Source organism: Aquila chrysaetos, chromosome 25 (assembly GCF_900496995.4).
Source record: "Aquila chrysaetos chrysaetos chromosome 25, bAquChr1.4, whole genome shotgun sequence".
NCBI lineage: Eukaryota > Metazoa > Chordata > Aves > Accipitriformes > Accipitridae > Aquila > Aquila chrysaetos.
Window position 1 is genome coordinate 6,715,490 of NC_044028.1, and position 21,557 is coordinate 6,737,046.

A 21,557-nucleotide genomic window follows, 5' to 3' on the forward strand; every position below is an offset into this window, starting at 1 on the left:
GTTTGACAGCACAAATTGGCCTTCGCAGTTAGTCACCACATGCCTTCCTAAAGCTCCTCTTCCATCTCATAGCTCCACTCTGCATCTGAGTCATGTACTACAGGAGAAAGTCAAGTGTTTTCTGGGGAGAGCAGAGACAGAACAACATTTTGTCTTTTCTCAATCCTGTAACAAATGTCATTAAATCAATAGTCCTCACCTTCTCTGTGCGAAGCCAGTATTGTTACACACATTCAAAGATCAACATTTCTAAACTACACCTTGATCTCGAGGTGCCTTGTTAAAGTGAGATAAGCATTTAAAACCAGAGACCAACTGGGAAACTTTTTATTCGGTTGACTTGTGCGAACCCACAGCTGCAGCTGAGGCTTGTCCACCCAAACCGGTTAGCACAGACCACTCAAACCAGTTGTGGTCCACTGAGGCTTGTCCACCCAAACCAGTCAGCACATGCTGAAGTCCTGCAGTGGGGCCCTGAGCATCAGCCTGCTGTGACGAGGAAACCCTCTTTCACCCAGCTCTCTGGATTTGTTTTAAAGTTTGGAAGTAACGTGGGTGAAGCACCGCAATCCAGAGGGATGGCGTAGCAGCCTAAGCCCTGATGAAAAAATGAAATGAAAATGGAAGAGGCAAAGGGCTGAGACGCTCCTGTGTCCTCAGGAGCAAACCAGTCCAACGTGGGCTTTTCAGGGGCACTCCCCGCCGTGTCCTTATTTGAGACACGCGTCCCACGCCTGTACGACGGGGTGTTCAGAGCAGCGGGACTGCTTGTGTCGTGGACGTGATTCCCTGGGGAAGCGGGAGAGGCCCCCGTCGTCATCATCACCCCTCTCTCACCCCCACCGTGAACTCATCTCCATGCCCTTCCCCACGCCCTGTTGCCTTCCATTCCTGTTCCCCCGTCCCCGTCCCCATCCCATCCCCATTCCCGTCCCCATTCCCATTCCCATCCCCATGCCCGTTCCCGTTCCCATCCCCATCCCCATCCCCATCCCCATCCCCATCCCCGTTCCCGTTCCCGTTCCCGTTCCCGTTCCCGTTCCCGTTCCCGTTCCCGTCCCCGTCCCCGTCCCCGTCCCCGTCCCCGTCCCGCTCTCCCCCCGCTCCTCCCAGATCTGCCCCGTCACGGCCCCGCCCCCGGCGCATGACTCAGCCCGCCCCCCGGCCGCCGATTGGCCGCCCGCCTAGAACGCGTAGCAGCCGGCGACGGAGGGCGGGGGGCGCCATTGGCTCGGCCCGCGGCGACGTCATCCGCGGTGGCCGGGGCGGGCTCGGGAGCGTGACTCAGCACGTGGGCGCGGGCCGGGGCCGCGGGCGGCGCATAAAGGCGGCGGCGGCGCGTCCCGTCCCCGGGACGGGGGTCGCGCTGCCCTGGCCGGCATGGAGCTCCCGGGGCTGGGCGAGCACTGCTCGGAGCGCACCTGCAAGCAGCTGGGTAAGGAGCGGCCTCGGGGCGCGGTGGAGGGCTCTTGCGCTGCCCCAAGGGAGCCGTGAGCGGCGACCGGCTTTCCGGGAGGGGGGGCTGGCTTCTCCCGGGCAGCAGCCGTGCGGGTGGCACTCGTAAGGGATGGGTGGTTTGTGTACTGGGGGGGTCCAAATCCTGTACCCCGAGTCTGTACAGCGTGCTCTGCTTAGTAGCAGGCACCGGTGCTGCTTCCGTAATCTCCCCCACCCGTAGGTCTAGTAAAAGAGTACTAGTTGAGCCCAGTGCGTTTTGGTTTCGTATGTTGTTAAACTGTTAAGGGATGCTTTTTAAAGAATAAAAAGACTTCCGAGTCTGGGCTTTGGATTTGTACTCAACTCCTAGCTCTTGGCTGATGCCTCACTAAAGCGCCTGCACTCAAGGAGCTGCCGGGGTGTTTATGGCTTGTGTTAGTCTAACGCTGTGGATAAAGAGGGAAAACTTATCACTCAGTTTTTTAGTTTTAATGTTTGTGAAAAATGATGTACTTTCTCTAGAGGTAGTTGGATTGTGACTAGACAAAAATTACTTGCTTTAGAATTTATTTGTAGTCTTTTGTGAGTACTCTTACAGCTCCTAGCTCTGCTCCATGAGAATCGTTTTTTTTTTTTTAAATTATTCTCCCAGACTTCCTTCCTCTGAAATGTGATGCGTGCGGGGAAGTCTTCTGTAAAGATCACATCCGTTACGATGACCACAAGTGTAGCTCTGCCTACAAGAAAGTAAGTTCCTGTATGTGAGTCAGTAATTCACAGTGCAGAATTGCTAAGTCATGGATAAAGGCAGCTCTGAAACTTGACCTGTGGTTTCAATAGAAGCAGATGGGAGAACCACAAGATGCAAGTTAATGATACAGCTGAATTTCAAATATATAGAAACATAACATTTCAGAGGTCAGTACTGCTAGATTCTAGTTTCTGTCACTTACACCGCATCTTCCCAGAGAGAAGTGCTTTATACTTTAAGTAATATATCGTGGCCTAAAACTTTCTGCAGTCCCAGTCCTTTAAGTTGAAGGGCAGCAAACGTGAACCTACAGAAGAAAGAAATAGAATAAGTCGGGCCTAACTTTGATCTCTGGGCTTTGAAGTGTTCAAAGGCTGTAATTCCTGAAAGCCTAGAAGCATATTTAAAGTCAGCTTACCAAACATGTTGCTACAAATTGATTTGGCAAAGCATGTCTGAGTCCTTTTTGGATAATGATTTGCAGTTACCTTTGTGAAGTATTTATTTAAAAACACTAGTAAATGAGTAGAACATAAACCACTTGTGAATACACTGCTGTCACCCTTGGGTAAGAGAAGGGGAAGGACAGAAAAATAATTGAGTTGGACTTCTAATCGGTGTTGTATGTTCTTAGAATGTACAGGTTCCAGTGTGTCCGCTCTGTAATGTACCTATCCCAGTACAGAAGGGGGAAATACCAGATATTGTGGTTGGAGCCCACATGGATCAGGACTGCAAATACAATCCAGCACAGCAGAAGCAGAGGGTAAGGAAATGGCTGCTGAAGTCTAAACTGCCTGCCTACTGCTTGTGAAGTTAGGTCTCCTGATGACAGAATGTGTAGAAGCTTGCTCTGTTTCATCTTAATTCTAAGGGCACTTGAGCATTCGTGCTTCAGCTTTGTCATTACTTGGGAAGCTGATCACAGAAAGCAAGCATTGCCAACTTCATGTCCTCTGTTATTTAGATCTTCACAAACAAGTGCTTAAAGCCAGGCTGCAAAAGGAAAGAGATGATGAAGGTAGTTTGTGAACAGTGCGGTGGCAACTTCTGCATAAAACATCGGCATCCTCTGGATCATGACTGTAAAGGGAGCAGCCACCCCACCTCCAAGGCAGGGTAAGATCTATCTGTGATACTTTGAGCTCAAGCTGCAATTTCAGACCTAGTACTGGGGGTTGGTGGGGAGCTCAGACAAATAGGGAATTGTGTAAACTACTGGTCACGTCAATAAAATAGCCACTATTTCCTCTTTGTATCTCGGGCTTAATTTCTGAAAGTCTGTGAGCCAAGATAAAAGCTTGTCAAATGCTTTCCTAAAATTCTTTCAAGCTTACCTGTGTCAGCCTCACCTAATTAAGAATAGGCACTGGCCAACTCAAGTACCCTTTGGGGTCTGGATCTAAATACTAGAATCCTGAAGTTCTGCCCAGTGCCTTGAAGTAACCAAGAACAATCAATACCCTGCCAAGCCAAGTTTCAATGTAGTTTTAATAAAAATCTGTCTCTTGCAGGCAGATGTACCTTCATTGTTCTGTGCAATAGGACTGTAAGACTTGTGTGACAGATGCAGATAATTAAACCGGATGGAAGAGTGAAACTACTGGCAGTGTGCATAAGAGGTACTGAGCTTGGTTGTATTTTTTTGTAGATATGCAGCTCTGATGAGAGCCTCTCAAACTGCCTTCAAGTCAACGGGAGCAATTGGAGTGCCATCTAATGGGAGTCTTCAGCACAACAGGTATAAGCTGCAGAAGGAGAAAAGACAAACATTGTTTAAAAATAGTCTTGTGTCAACACAGTGTAGGAGTGCCACTGTCATACCTCTAACTGCTCTAGAGTTTGTAGTTGACCTTTAATTGGTGTTGGGAATGCTGCAGAGGGGTTCTGACAGCACAAGTAAATCTTTACTTCTCCGTACTGTAGTGATTAAAATAGCTATATAGACACAAGCATTAGGACATCAAGTTGTTGTAACAGCAGGTTGGTCTCCCACCTGCTCACTGTGAGGCTTGGCCAAGTTCTGGAAAAATGGTGTGTCATCAGAATGCTGAGGAAAGCATAGCAAGCATCTGAATTAACATAAATGGCACAAGGCCTTCCCCGCTATGTTGTATCTCCTTGTGACTGAAAATTTTAGTTGTGTAACTCTTACAGTGCATTCTTATGTCTTTCAGATGCAGATAGTAGAGGCTCTTCACATCTGGATCAAACCTTTTGTCTACTTTACAGTTAATCTTGTCTATAGCTTGTTAAAATTTTCTATGCAACTAATTTATTTTTGTATCATAATGTTGTATGCATTCAATAAACTGTTGCCCTTTCCAAGCCAACTTTATTTGTTCCTGTACTTGGAATAAAACTTTTAATACTTTGAAAAATACTTGGTGGAGGAAACTTGGGAATGGAGGTAGGAAGAGTAAAATTACTATGAAACACAGCTGGCTTTGCTTAGGTCATGCTAAGTCTGAACTATGAGTCTCCTAAGATGAAAGTCTGAAATATGAGCTACTGTTACATGTCTCAGTCCTATTGGAAGTGAGCTGGCACACAGTGCAGCATTCTGCTTGACAAACAACATACATCAACATGAAGTGAGTTTTATATAAGCTACCTCTTGGTTTCTGGATGTCATTGGAAGTACTTGATTTATAAAGCCATACCTATTTTTTCTAGGCCCTCCCTAAGCAATTCACTGAAGGCTAGTGCTCACAGAGGCATGCACAGTATCATTCTTCATAATTTATTGCCCCTTAGATTGAAACCTGGATTTGCATGGTTATTTTTTGCAGTTGGGAGGAGGGGAAAAGGAAGCCAGAGAAAGTAGCATCAACTCTTTGTGTCTCATGTAATGAGAATGAAGCCAAAATAGAGCGTTGTCTAGGGAAGCTGTTCTTGCTGTCTTCCTGAAAAGCTTAAACAAGTGAAGACATAACAGATACGCTCCATCTATTATCCTGATCAGCTATCTTGGCTCTTTAAAACTGCATGAATATCCAGCTGCTTAGCTTGAGGCCTGAAATACTGTAGGTTGATGAAATGGAAATGTGCTGTTAATGAACAATGCTAATTCCCCAGCTGGGATCTAAGTAGACCTCTCATCCAGCTAATTGTGAGAAAAATGCCAAGGCTTACTGATGATGTCAGGGGGTCAAGACCTCAATTTCATGTGTCATTGGAGCTGTTCCTCTGCACACTGGGGCTGGTGGGCTGAAGTGTTGGCTTAGGACTAACTGAAGGGTAATTGCAGTGCCTTGAATCACCTGCAGCTATGAGTGCCCAATGCTTTTCTGCTGAGGTGGGAGGATGAGCAGTTTGTGTAGAAGAGAATGTTGTGTTCCTTGACCTGGGAAAAATAATCTTTGATAATACTGTAAGAGATGTGAGCGTAAGTGCAGGTAATGCATATGCTTTATACAACCTTGAGGTGTACTGCAGTTGCGCAGACTGTTCTGTGCCTCTTGTTTCTCTTTGAAGAGGTAGAGTACAAATGCTGCCTAAAGAGGAAATGTGGATTTATGGTCTTTCACAGGGATAGCATGTAAACAATTGCCATATTGAGATGCAGGCTCTTCATCAGAAAGGGCAGAGATAATGTGATTTCTGGCCAATGCGGAACAAAATAGCCATGCTATCCCATATTCATGTTTGGCCCAATGTGATTTCTTCTCATCCAGGAGAAGTTCTGGGGGAAGATCAAAGCTATACAGAAGGCTGTAGTTGGCCAAACTGAATATGTAATGTAGGTATGAGTTACTGCTGCTGATTCCATATAGTCTAACCTTATGCAATCGTGATCAAAATTGTGATTTGACAGTATCTGTAATACTGTGTTTAACCACAGGATGTCACAATAGGATATGTAATAAAACAGTCATTATTTTAGAAAGTCTAAACATCGAAAAAACATGCTTTCCCTATCCACATTGAAAGAAAAGCTTAAATTACAAGTCTAATTTTAGATGCCACCACCTACTGATTATCCTGTGTGCTCTAACGCCATAACTCAGCCCTAGCACATTGCTACAGTACTAGGACTTTTATAATCTTTCTGTATAATATATAACCGGCCACATGTCCCCGAATGATGCGGTGCACCCCACTGGTGGTCTGGGAAGGGGTTTCCAGTGGAGAGCAACAGCAAGTGCTGACTGGCGTGAGGACATGGACCAGAGCCGAGAGGCTCTGCCCAGCCCAGCAGGGATGGGTGGGCGACGGGATTGGCACCCCACAGCGTGGGGAGGAGGTGGAAGGAGAGCGATGGCAGAAGGTGTGACCCTGCTGCGGGCAGGAGAAGGAAGCAGAGGTGTGAAGGTTTACCTCTGCCCGTCGGTGCGTATAGCGGTACAGGGGGTTGTTGATACCAGCATCTGCTACCACAGCCAGCAGCTCAGCTGCTACTGGGATCAGAGCAAATGGAAACAAAACCCCTGTTTCAGGTTGTCACGAAAAAAATGCTCCATCTATGCATGTGTTTGTGGTAAATATTCCTGCCCTTAAATTACCAAGGGAAATGGAAATGTTTGTGCACATGGTATTTATAGAAAATGAAAACACGGAAACCAATTTGTTCCCTGGAAACCTCGTGCTAGGAGATGGTTTTCTCGTCCCTTCAAACTGCAGCGTTTGCCTCTTCCCAGCGCGTTCCCTCAGCCCCGATCAGGACAGCAGATAACACTGTCTCAGACACGGAGCCTTTAGGATCTGCTGGTTAAAAGGAATCACCATCATTCTCCAGAGCCGCATCTCACTGCGTTAGCAGCTGGCACGGCACCCACGGGGCAACATGTCAGCCTGCTGTGGCCAGTAGCATCCTGCCTTGTGTGGGGAACACCGGGGCTGGCCTTCCACCCGCTGTCCTTCATGGACAGAGCAGGGGTGGGTGCTGCCAGGCCCTGGGGGGTCCCTGTCAGGGTGATCCCTGTCAGAACCCGGGGAGTCCCAGTCAGAAGCTGGGGGGTCCCTGTCAGAACCTGGTGGGATCCCTGTCAGGGTGCAGGGGGATCCCAGTCAGTCAGAAGCTGGGGGTCCCTGTCAGAACCTGGTGGGATCCCTGTCAGGGCGCAGGGGGATCCCAGTCAGTCAGAAGCTGGGGGTCCCTGTCAGAACCTGGTGGGATCCCTGTCAGGGTGCAGGGGGATCCCAGTCAGTCAGAAGCTGGGGGGTCCCTGTCAGAACCTGGTGGGATCCCTGTCAGGGTGCAGGGGGATCCCAGTCAGTCAGGGTGACTGGGGGAAACCTGGGGGGGTCCCGGGAGCAGGCGGATCCCAGTCAGTCAGAAGCTTGGGGTCCCTTCAGAACCTGGTGGGATCCCTGTCAGGGTGCAGGGGGATCCCAGTCAGTCAGAAGCTGGGGTCCCTGTCAGAACCTGGTGGGATCCCTGTCAGGGTGCAGGGGATCCCAGTCAGTCAGAAGCTGGGGGTCCCTGTCAGAACCTGGTGGGATCCCTGTCAGGGTGCAGGGGATCCCAGTCAGTCAGAAGCTGGGGGTCCCTGTCAGAACCTGGTGGGATCCCTGTCAGGGCGCAGGGGGATCCCAGTCAGTCAGAAGCTGGGGGGTCCCTGTCAGAACCTGGTGGGATCCCTGTCAGGGTGCAGGGGGATCCCAGTCAGTCAGAAGCTGGGGGGTCCCTGTCAGAACCTGGTGGGATCCCTGTCAGGGTGCAGGGGGATCCCAGTCAGTCAGAAGCTGGGGGGTCCCTGTCAGAACCTGGTGGGATCCCTGTCAGGGTGCAGGGGGATCCCAGTCAGTCAGAAGCTGGGGGTCCCTGTCAGAACCTGGTGGGATCCCTGTCAGGGTGCAGGGGGATCCCAGTCAGTCAGAAGCTGGGGGTCCCTGTCAGAACCTGGTGGGATCCCTGTCAGGGTGCAGGGGGATCCCAGTCAGTCAGAAGCTGGGGGTCCCTGTCAGAACCTGGGGGCGGTTCCGAGTCTGGCGGGGATCACCCCGGCAACGGGAGGCGGGGCACGTTCTGCGGCCCCGCCCCTACGCGGGAGGCGGGGACGTCGTCTTCCGTGGCGGAGCTCGGCGCACAACGGTGACGTCAAGCGCGCCTCCAAAAGCCGGCCGAGCACTCCTCAGCACGCGTGTACCAGGTGGGCGTTTGAAGTCCGAGCGAGACTTCCTATTGGTCGCCCGGCTGATTGGCATCCCGAGGACCAACCAAGCGTCTCCGTTCTCTCCTTGCAGCCAGTGAGAGGGAGGGGGCGGGCTCCGGCGCCAAGCGTGGGGCTCAGTTAAATGTGCAGAGGCGGAAGGTCTGAGAGGTGCGTGCGGGCGGGGGGTGAGCGGCGGTCGCGTCCTCTGTGCCCCCACCCCACGGGGCCGCCGTCAGGCGCCCGGCAGCAGCCTCGGGGGGGCGGCGGGAGCCCCGGGGGTCTCCTTGCCCGGCTGGGGGCTGCGGGAGAGTCGGGGTGGCCCGGCCACAGGCGCGGCGGCGGTGACTGAGGGGCTTGCTTCCCCTCCCCCGGCGCAGCTTTCCCTCTCTCGTCCCCCCGCCGCCTGCCCCGACCCCCGCGGAGGGTGGGAGCTCGGTGCCGGGCCTGCGCTGCGGAGGAGCTGGTGGGTAGTGCTGAAGATGGGACAGTAATGTTGCTTTTCCCCTGAAAGATGCTCTGGTGGCTGCTCTTGAGAACATACGACTCAAATTTATGAACTTTTTAGTCACGAAGTTTTAACTCACTCCTCAATAAAAGGAAAAGCAAACCCAGAGGTCTTGTGTTGGGAAGCCAGGGAGTAGGTGCCTCCCAAGTGCTGCCCGCTGGCTGAGGCGCTGCCTGCCCGCCCGGGGCCTGGTCGGGTCTGGCCCTGGCAGAGGTATGGCTAACGAGGTCCCACTGTGGCAGAGTTATGGCTAACGAGGTGCCACTGCGGCAGAGGCGTCGAGCACTTGGGTCCCTGTTGCTCTGTCAGGTGGCACAGGTGGCTTCTACCCATCGGTTGTGCGGGTTCAGCTGTAGGGGTGCCTGCCAAAGTGGGTTTGTGGGTCGTTTTATCATTCAGAGCATGTTTCAAGCTAAATATTTGTGATTGGGTCAACTGTTGCGCTTGTGCTGTTATGCAGAAAGTGACTGTGTGGGGGCAGCTGTTGAAAGCCACTTAAATCAGATTTTTCTCTTGGAGAAATAATACACACTTACAACTAGACCTGGTTTCAGAACCAGGCTTTCTCCAACTCCTGTTTGCCTTCGCCCTTATGTCAGTGTAAAATGAAAGGTAAAACTCATGAGACATAATTCTTTAAGCATGGTTTTTCCACATTAATCTACATGAAAACAGGAAAACTTGCAGTTTAAACAGAACTGATGGTTTAAAACTACCTGTTTAGTAATCAAGTAGGCTTACTTTTTGCTTGTGGGCATGCACACATATGTATATTAATGAGATGACTAAGAGTTGCATTAATGTCTTCTGAGAAGAGAGAGGCCTGATTGGTGTTAGCTGAAGTAGACAATTGATCAAGCAGTTCAATGTGGTGCGTTATAACCTGCAGAAAGCACAGCATCAGTTATGGGGGATCACTACCAGCAGGGTCAGTGAAGCATTTTCCACAATGGGGCCTGAGACGACAGAGGTGTTGAGTTTCCTAGAGGAGAATGACATTCTAGTTTTACAGTAGCTTAATTATAATGTATTGCTAAAGGAAGCATGATGAAAATTCTCCAAAATGGATCAAGACTCAGTGCAGACATACATTTCATAGTTAAGTAGTCACAAACAATTGTCGTACCAGTATAATTACAGTGTAACGCTGTCTGTATATGAGACTGACCTTAAATATAAAAAAAGGTTTTAACTGCAGTTTGGTGGTTTTTATTACAGAATAGTTCTATTTTAGAATGCCGAAAATGAATGTGGAAAAAAAAGAAAAGAAGGCAGAAAAAAGAAAAAAGCTAAAGCAACGTGTGGCCCAACAGGGAGAGCTGGAATCGGATACTGAACCAAAGAAAAAGAAACAAAATCTGCAGGTAGGTTCTCCTAGTTTTGACTGTTTAATTCAATAAAATGTGGATATATTGATACCCGTGATGTGATGGGGTTTAGAGATTCAGTACTGAATCTGAATGTACTATTTGATTCAGTTACAATGATTCCTTGGATGCGATGTACCTAGAGTGAAAGTTAAAAGGAGAAGATAAATTAAGCCAAATCTGGACATGATTGTAGCAGTCAGAGTACATGATCTCTGTTTATTTCGGATGCTTCTGTGAAAGGCAGAGAATGGGTGAGAGAATATGAGTGAAAGGCAAACCAAATGGCTTTAAGCAACTGTCATATGGCAATACAGGCATAGCTTAAGTCTTCATGTGATCCTGAGTGGTTGGAAAAACATGAAAGATGTTTTCTTGGAAATGCTCTTGATTTTTGGACAGAATGTCAAGTGGCCAGAAGGTGTCAGCAGTCTCTTTGTATTACTGAAACATTTTATGAATTAATTTTATAAGAATGAAATTAGCAATATTGAGATGTTATTTAAGTGGAAACTTACAGCTGTAGGTTTTTTGTCATGCAAATGATACATAAACAGGATGATTCAATTCTGCTGTTCTGGGTGGTTCCTGTAGAAGGTGGACCAAAGAAATATGAAGCAGTTTGATACTGTTGAGAAGTGGAAAGGGAAAGGAAAAGGTTTTTTCCTCAGGAATTTCTTGAGGTGATGTTAAGCCATGGTCTTAAAAACTCTTATGTTTCCTGGCCTAACATAAAATAGATGTGAAAGCTGCTTGCTATTTCATTTATCATGAGATGTATAGCTCAGTGGAGATCATATAATTAAAAAGTAGTACTTCTTATTTTGTTCTTAGACTTCATTTAAGCTTGTTGGTAAGAATATTTTTTGAGAGCTTTTGCATGCATAAGTGTCTCTAGCTATTACATTTAGAGTTTGTGAAGCATAATATAAGAAAAGCCAACCTATTGGCAGTAGCTATTCAGAGGTCTGTAAATTTCTGCAGTTTTGAACTCAGCAGAAATGTTCCTAACTAAAGAAGGGAAAGATTGCATCTTTGTCTGTATCAAAACAAGAATGGAAAATCTGGTATTCATAGCTTAGTAAGAGGGAATGCTTCTCTTTTCCATTGTAGGGTTTGTATTATAGACTTTATATTCACAGTACTATAATTCAATTTGAGTGAAAATAATTTTCCAGGATGAAACTGTGAAATTGAAATGTCAAAATTAAAATTTTATTGCCTGTGACATCTGTATAATTTAATGTAAAAGCAGAAAAATTCCCAAGTGGGCTTCAAACTCATAGCAAGCAGGGCCTTTTTGGACCATCTGATGTCAAGTGATAAGTTTTTAGAACCCCCAAGTTAGTTTTTGTTGGCCATGCAGACTGTAGGACTCTGTGAAAGAAAGAGCAAATATTAAATGGAAAGAAGAATCCTTAATACTATTAGGGAATGCCACTAGGCACAACAGTTCTTAGAATTATTAAAGTTGGTGTCAGTGGGTGGCTTAGACATGTATATAGTGTTAGTTTTAGGGAATACCATATAAGGTCTATGACAAGCCATTTTTTGGCATCAGCTTTCTAAACTGTAACTGTTGATAGTAGGAAAGTGTAAGTGGACCACATTTTTTGTTTGAAATGGCTGCTGAGAATGAAAAATGTTAGGCAGATCTTAAAAAATTTTACTTCAGAAATGGTTAATGAAAGTTAGCTGTTTACCAGTTTGATTGTTATTCAGCATGTATACTCCCAGCTTTGTGTAAAATACTTGGTTAAGTCACAATGGCAGTTACACTTTAAAATGCTTTTCGTCATCAAACCTTGTCAGCATAGAAAATGTAGTAGAAAGGAGTGTAAAATTGCTTTGTGTGTACAGGAGGAACTCTGAGGCTGCAGTGATGTGGTCCGTTAGTCTGGGTAGTTCTAAAGAAGAAATTTGGAACAAAAATTAAGGCAACTGCTGAGAGTGTTTATTCTACAGCCTTACTTACTTAAATTTTATTTCTGTTACTTTAAAATAAGCTAGAACCTTGATAGATGTACAGAAATTCCTGAATCATGATGACTGGATTCTGATGAGCTGTGATTGACTTTTAATGCAGTAATTGAATTAAAGGAAATTTTTTTTTTGCATTCTTAAAGTAAGGATGGGTAGACTCCAGTTTCTCCTAAGGAGTCTTGTATGTGATGGAAAGAAGTAAAAAGATAGCTATATAACTTCCTGCTTTTGGTGGGAGAGAGGTTTCACTGGTTCATTAAGTCACTTTACTTCCCTGTGATTTACTTTTTTTTCTGTTCTAGTACAGCAATTTTAGTCTCCAAAGTGGAAAATGTAAATCTCTAATTGATTTTGTTATAGAGCCGCAGGCAGGCAAGTTGAAATGTGCCTTAAGTGACTGGATTTAGTGTACATTGATCATTCCTTCATGAAATTTGTTTCAAAAATTCTTACCAGCCTAAGACTAAAACATTTTTCCTTGGAACAACTTGACCTTTCAGAGTAATCTTGATGTTTTATTGATTTTCATCTACTTGGTTTCTTCTGTTTACATTAAATAACAGTGAGCAATTCAAGACCAATATAAATGTTTTCATGAATGATCTTAGAACCACACATTTCTAGTGGAGCTGAGCAATAAAAATTTTTAAACTTAATTCAGCCTTGTGTTTTTTCTGACAGATTTTCATAATGTTACTGTTTTATTTAGCTGCTTGGCAATAAACCCTGCATTTTAAACGTGGATTTTTATTTTTTTTTAAGTGCCTGGACATTAGTTTTCCTTGGGTTTTAATGATTTTGTAGTTTACAAACATACTTCTGATAGTTTGAGTTTATTCTTTTGAATTGTCACATAACATAGGCATAAGGAAAAGAGACTGGTGGTCTGAAGTACTGGCTTCTTAAATAAAAACTTTCTGAATAACCTTGTCTGACACAAATTAATTTTGTTTCAGTTCTCTGGAAAAAAAATTTACAATACTGTTAACAAATAACAGAAGCATTAGAAGTGCTTGCTTGCAATTACCCCTGTCTTGCTTCTCTTTGTGGATTTCTTCACCCTTCAAAATTTCAGCAGCCTTAGTGCCACAAAGCTTATCGAAACAGCAGTACTGACACTTACAACACTATATAGGGAACAACATGTTGTGGTTGCTTTGTTTATGAAGGCTATTTGAGTTCTACCCAGAATGACCTTACTGTATCAAAGGATCTTTTAACCTTGTAATTTCAGGATAGATCTTGTTTCTCCAGTGCTGTTTTCAGAGCTGCAGGCTTTCTACAGGAGACTAAGAAATTATTCCAGAGTTGAACATCTATTAGGGAAGACTCAAAATTCATAATCCATAAAAACCAATATTAATTTCCTGTTCCTTCCCAATTTAGTCTAGTAAACATTGTAACTTTAAGGAAAATTACAATGACTAAGAGGCAATCAATCTTTATAAATTGAATCCTGTTGTTCATGGTTGAAGGGTACTTTAGGTAATGCTCATACAGTCAGTGGGTGTTTCCTTGTATGTTCCTTGTTATCTTCAGCATTGCAAATGGTTGGAGGAGGAGGAGGAATCAACATTTTCTCCAGATAAAGGCAAAATCAGTGGGAAAGGAATTTAATTTTTGAGATTCCATACAGATAGTACAAACAATGGCAAATAAACAAGTAGCTCATGGTGTTTCTTTAATCAGAGGGCTAGTGTGCAGGTGCCCAAACAGTAAGATCCGTTTACTAAAGGGAAAATGGCAAAATTAGTAGGGAAGAGGTTTTTATGTTTGGCTTTTTGGAGGTTATCATAAAGACCACTAAGGAGTTATTAAGCTAGTACTACAGCAAAGCAAACCACAAAAAACAATTCTTTAAAATCATTGTTTGCTTGTAGTGGTGGAAAACCCCATAAAATTATGTTTAAGCTGTGAAGATAAACGTTTTGGCATGAGCTTAGGGGAATAGCTAGGAATGCTACTTTGATACGATCTCTAATGCTGCTTGTAATCAGGTAACTGGGATAGTAATTTGAATGTTTAATGAAGGCAAATCAGACATTCATGCTACAAAACCAATCAAGCAGATACTGTAAAGCTAAAGTGTATTTATTTATTTGACAACCCACTAGTTCATACCAAAGCCTGTTGTTGAAATAATGAGTTGTGGATGATTTGCAACCAAACTCAGTAATCCTTTATTGTTCCATTAATTTATTTTTTTAATTAATAGGAAGCTTATCTTGTAACCATCAAAATAACTTGTTTTGTATTTTCCCATCCTAAAAAATGCCACGAAGTTACAACTTACCGTGATGTTGCAGGATTTTCTTCTGATTACCAGGCTACCAATATTAGCTGTATCTTAGATATATTAAAAATGTATTTTGGAAACTGCTTGCATTGCAATTGTGCTATCAACTCTTCCTGCATTTGTTTAGTTTTGCTTTACTAGCTTAATACTCTGTTGTATGCATTAGTGTTACCTGGGGTTATTACTTTTTGTTTAAGAAATATGTAGAAAAACAATCTTAAATATTGAAAAAAGGAAAATGAATTCCAAAAAGTTAATTTTATTTAGCATAGCCTCCTAAAATAAGAATCTTGTCTTGTACTGGGTTTTTTGACTGCTTTTAAAGTATCTCTAACATGCAAATAGACTTTTGTCCATGTTATGAAGATGACATAATCTTTCATCTTCCCTTCATCCCTCAGTCTCCCCCCCCCCCCCACCACCTTGATGTAAAGATACATCAGCAGTTAGTAGTTTTCTAGTGATAAAGGGGAGATGCTAGCTATTTCTCAAAATGGCGAAGTTAAATGTCAGGATGGATATTAGTGCGCTCTTTTCAGTCTGCTGGTTTTGGTCAGTCTATAATTGAAATGTTGGGCCTATTTCTCTTTTCTTTGGGCTATCTTTCAGTTGAGTGTTTGTTTTATTGGGGGTTTTTTGTTGTTTTTGTTTTTTTTTTCTTGCACCAAGAGACAAATTTGCTGGCCCATTGGCTTCTTATTGCTTTGTTGTACAATGGCCTTCTGATAGTTGAAAAAAAATTATGAAGCTATAAACCCATTTGGCATTTATGACTTACTGTGTGACATCTTACTTGGTTTGTCTGCTTTCGTATCATCTATGCAATATTTCTCAAATTAGGAAAAAGAGAAGGAAAAAAACCCCAAACTTTGAGGGCAGCTGCTTATGGGACTGAAACATTTGTTTCCTGCTAACACTTCTTCATCAGAATATTGATGGGGTTGCTTTAAATTATTTCATTAAATTAACCATACATTTATTTATTTTTTAAAAGAGGTAGATTAGATTGTGACACCATATAGTGTTTATAGAGAATAGTAGGCCTTTTGTAAACAGACATGTCTAAGAAGTTACAAAATAGTGTCTGAAATATGGATACGCATAGATTAGGCTGAATAATTTTACATTCCTTTGAAAATTATTTTTGTAATGGTAGGAATAGATTTCCCAGGAAAGAGTATTCACAGCTGGGAAAACAGTTGCTACTTTGAAGATGGTTTTCCCAGGCGAAAGGCTCACGTCTCCAACTGTGTTTGGTATAAACAATATGTGGTGTATTTCTTACTTTTGTTTAAAGGAATTGTGCATTCTTCATTACATATTAACCAGGAAGAGTTTCATGCTAATTCCATGTATTTGCCTTAATCTGTATATATTCAGAGTTAATTCCTTACTTTTATTAATATAGCCAGGGTATTAAAGTGATGGGCAGTTTGGTGGTGAAATGCAACCATACCTTCTTTGCTATCAAGAGGGAAAATTCTTCCTTCTCTTCTTGGAGCACATACTTGATGTTTCCTCTCAGTTCCCATTCTTTACTTAGTGGTGAGACCTTCCGTGATGGTTCTTGTTAGGTTTCCAGTATAAATTCTTGCTTCCATGACTTAGCAGCAAATATCTTCACAAAATTGAAATTCAGCACAGGATTCCCACTTGTGGGCTGAATTTGTTGAGTAACGGTCTTTGAGCAGTTGTTGAAGTAAGGAGCAGAGGCTAGGTCTGCTTTGACTACGTGTCACCCAGCTCCAGTCCAGTGAGAACACTGTTTTCTGCCCTTTGTCAATTACGATTTTTTCTGGTTCTATGTTAATGACTTCTAATTCATCATAGAGAGAGGCATCATAAATGAAAATTGCTGGAAAAGGCCCAAATTGCTGAATATAGAAAATTTGGCATAAAACATCAAAATATGTAGAACTTCAGTTAAAAAAAAAAAAGTCCCATTACATGTTTGAATTCACAAAATGCATTCCACTTGGCAAGAAATTAAGTTGTAAGCTTGAAAGGATATTTGCTATGTTTTGATGTAGGATAGAGCAGAGAAATGGACATTCAAAAGCAATTGTTCTTGACAGGGCTTGAAACTTGGAAGTGCGTACAGTATAACATATTAATGCAAGCCTGATTCTTGTGGATTTGTTACTTCCTCTTTATTGCTCTTGGTATTATTTTGTTAATTTGTTCAAAAACCTAAAATGGCACAGATTTGGATATTTAAAATATGTTTATTCTAAAAAGCAGCACTTTTCCCTGTCCTTGACAGAATGCTACTGCTTTAAACAACGTGGGAGTCTGGTATAAGGATTTTTATAAAATACAGATTATTGTGTGTTGATGGAATAGATTTAAAAACTTGAAAAAACCCAAAACCACTTTTGAGCAGAGAAAAGGGGGACGATGGCTGTTTCCACAGTATGAATGAGAAACTAGAAATAGAATTATTTCACCAGAAATGTCCTCCTCCAAAATATCTTTTGTGTTTATGTGCAATATGGTGAACCACATGAAAGATTAGTGTATATTTATGTATGTTAATAAGTTACAACATAGATAAAATGGTTCTTGGGTATTAGATCAAAGCCACACAGATTAAAAAATACTTGCAAAGTGCTTGTCTGTTACATCCATCAGGTAATTAGAACAGAAAATTAATCTTTTGACTTTTAGAAGCTGCCTGAAATAAGGAGGGTACAAGCATGAAGGGGAACCTCTCTTGCTTAAAGAACCAGACTCTGTCTTTGAATGCATTTACCTATTTCTAATTGAATCCCACAAGAGTTCTGCAGGGCATCAAACAGAAGATCATCAACCAATGTTTTATTAAATTTCTCAGCATTATCTTAATAATTTGCATCTGTAAACCAGGCTTTTGCAAACAGCATATATACACATGGGAAGACAAAGCTCTGCTCCTGCCATCTTATGGTTTGAAACATGTCAAAACTGTTCAGAGAACGTACCAAAGACTTAGAGGTGCATTGCTTAAAACAAAGGAGCAGGGAGGTTATATGAAAGAGAATAGAAAATCTTAAGTATGCTTACATGCTTTTAAAAACTGTCATTCTATCCTACCTTTACATTATGTGCTGAATGATAAATGGGAGTTACTCATATTTACCCACTTGTAAAATAACTAGGTGGCTACAGAACTGTTATACTGAACTGTAACACAAAGCTCACTGAAGTTGGTCATGGCCTTTTTGTGGATTCAGAGTAGACTTTGCAGCCTCCATGTACCTCATTGGCTGGTTCTTTTTTTCTAGTTACCTTTGGAATAGAGAAGTTTTTCCTATTTTATTATGAAAGTCCCATCTTTCATGGCTATTCTTGCATCCAAGTCTGTAGCTCCATGATTTTCTAAAGGCATTTTTAATAAAATTGTAGGGTTTTTTTGTTTGTTTGTTTGTTTTAATGGTAAAAGTTTACCATGCTTCGTTTAAAACATGATTATCTTCTTTACAAAGATTTGTCTAGATTAAGTCATGGTCTAGTTTGGACTTAGGAGTGGCTAACTGTCCTGATCCTGCAGGTCTTATAATGAAATCTTCTGGCCAAGACCTAAAAGGTCTCACTCAGTACCAGTGAGAGTCAAGAAGAGCACAAATCTTGCAAGGGATAGTTTTCCACGGATCCTTGTGGACCCCTTGTAATGGGCTGAGCATACAGTTGGGTTCTGTGTGATCTGATGTCACCTTTAGAAGCACCTTCGCCAGCAAGTTTGCCCTTCTGATCACATGACACTTCAACCGTGTCATCTATCATCAGGCATCTTTACATTAGAGTAAGAAAATAACGTCGCGTCTCTCACTGTTCTAAGAGTAGTAAGCTTTTAATATCAGAAGTAATTCTTCTGACTTTATGTATTTGAAAGCCAAGCAAGTTTATAAATGAAGTTCCCACAGGTGTCACTATCTATCTGTATCTTCTTCCTGTCTTGCTACTCAATCATCAGATGGATGTTTGGAGTATCATCACATCGTTTAAGTAAGCTCTTTCCTTGATTTCTCTCTCAATTTGCTCTGTGCACTTCACTCATAACTAAGTACTGGAACACAAGAGTTAAAAGGTTTCTTATGGTCAGCTAAACGCTATTTCTCTTCTGTAGTTCTGAATGGAGAGAGAATGAGAGAGAATGAAAGGAAGAAAATCTTATTTGCCGTTATATTACTGTTTCTAGTGAGAGAATGCCTGGGAAAGGAGATGTTTCTGCTGCTGAGGCAGAAAACAAATCTCTTTCCACCACTATTAGGCAATTCTACCACTGAGCTCTTTCTGTAAAAAGAGCCGTAACTCCAATTTCTAAGGATAATTCAACAATATTCCGATAATTTTCCTGTTTCTCTAGTATGTCTTTTTTTCACAGTTTTCCTAAAGTCCTTCCAGAAAACACATTCCATGCAATTTGAAAAGGTTTTAAGCCATTTCAGTGTTTTTGCTTGCAGGTCAAGTGAGTTGGGACTTGTAAGCAAAGCTGCTGCTTTGGAAAGGCTTACCCTGCTGCATTAAATATTTATTTAGAGTAGGTATATTTAAAAAGTTAGGTTTTACTTTTTGATAATGAACAGTTCAGTAGTTTGTTAATTTAGAACTTAAAGACTTCTATATATACCTGTAGCAGACTGTTTGAACAATTTGAGAAAATAAATTGGAAACTTGAATATGGTTTTATCACCGCAGTCACGCAACTTCAAAAGCCATTCTAAACACACAGGTTGCTTTGTGAGACTCAGACAATCATCTTTAAATTTTGTAGTGGAATTCACTGGACAGATGTAAAATAACTGAAGTAGCATGTAAGAGACTCAGTTGAAAGTAATGAGCTGATCCTGCACTGTCAGAAGTCCTGAGAAGGCATTGCTCTTTTGTTGTCATCTTGGGTGGCTGTCTCAGTATGCAACTGTTTATTCTTAGCTCCTGGCTGTGTCGTGCTGCCGTATGATGGAATGGAAGTCTAAAAGGAAGCCAAAAGCAAGGGCTAAAAGTTTGGTGTATCATATGTCAATGTGGAATAAATAATTTGGACAATACTCTTGAAGAAAGGACACCTAAATTATGAATGTGAATGGAGGGTGTTAAGATTTTCAAATCCAGCATGTCTCTCTTTAAAACACAGCGCAGGCCGTGTACTGCAATGTAACTCCCTGACAGCAGAGCTTAAGAGTATACAGAAAAGATGGTCTGTACGTGTGTCCTAAAAATGACTTGTTCCCTATCATATGTGGTTGCAGATTTAACATAAAAAAGATAAAGTGCAATTCCAAGGTGGAAATGGTTTATTGGTGACACATTTATTAAACAGAATGCAAAGACCATAATAATTTCTTAATGTAAACAGGCTCTGAATGAGGAATGGCTAGGTCTAACTATGTACCAATGGGCTGCTATAGATATAATTGGTAATGTGAGTGTAAACTTCTATTGCAAAGATATAATTCAATCTATTGAATTAAATAATGAATTTGGCCCTATGCTCTTCTATGATGAAAGTTTTAAATATTTGTCTGATGGTCTGAATGGGTAAGGTAAGACTTTTGGAGTAGAAGGGAAGGATACTGTCCCTTAAAATCAAACCCTTATCTTTGTTGTTTTCAATCAAAATCAAATTAATTCATTGATTCACCTTCATGAATAGCTATTAAAATTCAAACCTGCCTTCTTCATACACTCACTTGTTTTTCCTACTTATGCAGAAACAAGTTCAAACGGAATTAAATGATAATCAGCGTTGAATTTGACACGCTTTTACTTACGGTAAACCACTTTTTAACACAATTTTTATGTGACAATCCTAACCATTTAAAATTGTCCAGACAACCTTTTCCCTTTCGCAATCTAGTCAACAGCTGAGAGAATACAGCAAAATCCTTACACGGGAAAAAATTCAGTTAGCTTCTAACATAACTTGATGGCTGGAAAAAAGATTAGAGCCTGCACTGTACAGCCAGTGAGTTTTGTTTAAAACACAGATACTTAGTCTGAAATGCTAAAAGCATTTTCATGTTAAAACTTTGTGGTCTAGTTTTTTTTTTTTAAAGATTGCCTATTTGCAAGTTTAGTAGAATGGATTTTTTTATGCCAGATAAGCCATTTTCAATTAATAATATAAATGTCAGATTACATTAGGGGAATATAAGATGAACCTGCACATTTTTCATTTGGTAGAAACAATATTGAAGAAAACCATGTTTTAAGAATTCTGTTTTTTCTTTTTTTAATATATATTTATTTTATAGTGTATGTTGTCTTTTGGAATTGGTGGATTGACTGTTCTGAATGCTAGTGTTCTGATTCTCTGTGGAGCTGAAAGGGGAAGGGAGGGGTGACTTTTTTTGCATCTTGCCCGTATTATGTCAAAATCTTGCACAGAATATGGGATCGCCTGACTCATTGATTAAAATTCCCTGTCACATGCCCTCACATCATGTAATGCTTTTCTTAAATTAATCAAGCTTTATCTTTAGACTGGCTGACTTTGCTTTTTTCTAGATGTGGATGTGTTGTGCCTGCACAGTTGGTATTTAATGTATCTCCTAAAACTGTTAAAAGAATGCAAAGTTACAGCATCTCTTTAACATATTAAAATGGTCTCAGATAACTATTTTTCTCATATCTTTTTTACACAGCTGAGGGAAGACTGTTGCTTTCAGTCGCATCAGGTTCAGACTGGTGCTAGTTTGTGCTGTTTGGATTTGTTTTGTTTGTAGATATTCAATAATACTCTGTGCATTCAAGACATTTTTGTGTTAAGGTATTTTCAAAGCAGTTAACGGTTTCAGGGATTCTTTGATTCCCGTCCCCCCACCCTTGTGCTTTTCCTAATGCTAGACTTTTCTTGTCTGGAGGCTTGATATAGACTATTATAGCAAAGATTGTAAGCATCTGTGATAAACAGGTTTTAAAATCTCATAGTTGTCATCAGTCCAGCATTTTAGAAAGGCATATGGAATCCTTTCCTTAAATTGAACAATCTGTGAGAGACCAGAGAGAAAAGTTAAGTGAAGATGTTCTATCAAAATTCTTACTCTCATTTCCCCTTTCCCCTACGCTCCAGAAAAGATTTTGTTTGCTGATGATCACGCCCTTTAATTTTAAAGGAAACTACATAAAGCAGAGGTCTTTT

At 42.1% G+C, this 21,557-nt stretch overlaps 2 protein-coding genes across 8 annotated transcripts in view; both read left to right on the forward strand.

Moving 5' to 3' along the window:
• Window positions 1–1,275: 1,275 nt before the first annotated feature.
• ZFAND2A (zinc finger AN1-type containing 2A) lies at window positions 1,276–4,521 on the forward strand. Of its 4 annotated transcripts, XM_030002438.2 has the most exons (6): window positions 1,279–1,435; window positions 2,090–2,184; window positions 2,823–2,954; window positions 3,156–3,307; window positions 3,840–3,929; window positions 4,366–4,521. In XM_030002438.2, exons 1-6 carry the CDS (start codon window positions 1,381–1,383, stop codon window positions 4,373–4,375), a joined length of 534 nt encoding a protein of 177 aa, XP_029858298.1. In that variant the 5' UTR covers window positions 1,279–1,380; the 3' UTR covers window positions 4,376–4,521. The 4 variants fall into 4 exon arrangements, with proteins under 4 accessions (XP_029858297.1, XP_040976298.1, XP_029858299.1 ...); XM_030002437.2 differs by lacking the exon at window positions 4,366–4,521 and having other exon boundaries at window positions 1,276–1,435; window positions 3,840–4,340; XM_041120364.1 differs by lacking the exon at window positions 4,366–4,521 and having other exon boundaries at window positions 1,277–1,435; window positions 3,703–3,901.
• Window positions 4,522–8,219: 3,698 nt separating this feature from the next.
• Window positions 8,220–21,557, forward strand: part of C25H7orf50 (chromosome 25 C7orf50 homolog) — a 135,315-nt gene continuing 121,977 nt past the window's right edge. The window contains exons 1-2 of one of the 4 annotated variants that reach the window (XM_030001677.2): window positions 8,220–8,454; window positions 10,010–10,155. In XM_030001677.2, coding sequence (XP_029857537.1) covers window positions 10,027–10,155 — 129 coding nt within the window. In that variant the 5' untranslated portion in view covers window positions 8,220–8,454; window positions 10,010–10,026. The other 3 variants (XM_030001679.2, XM_030001681.2, XM_030001680.2) reach the window with 3 other exon arrangements.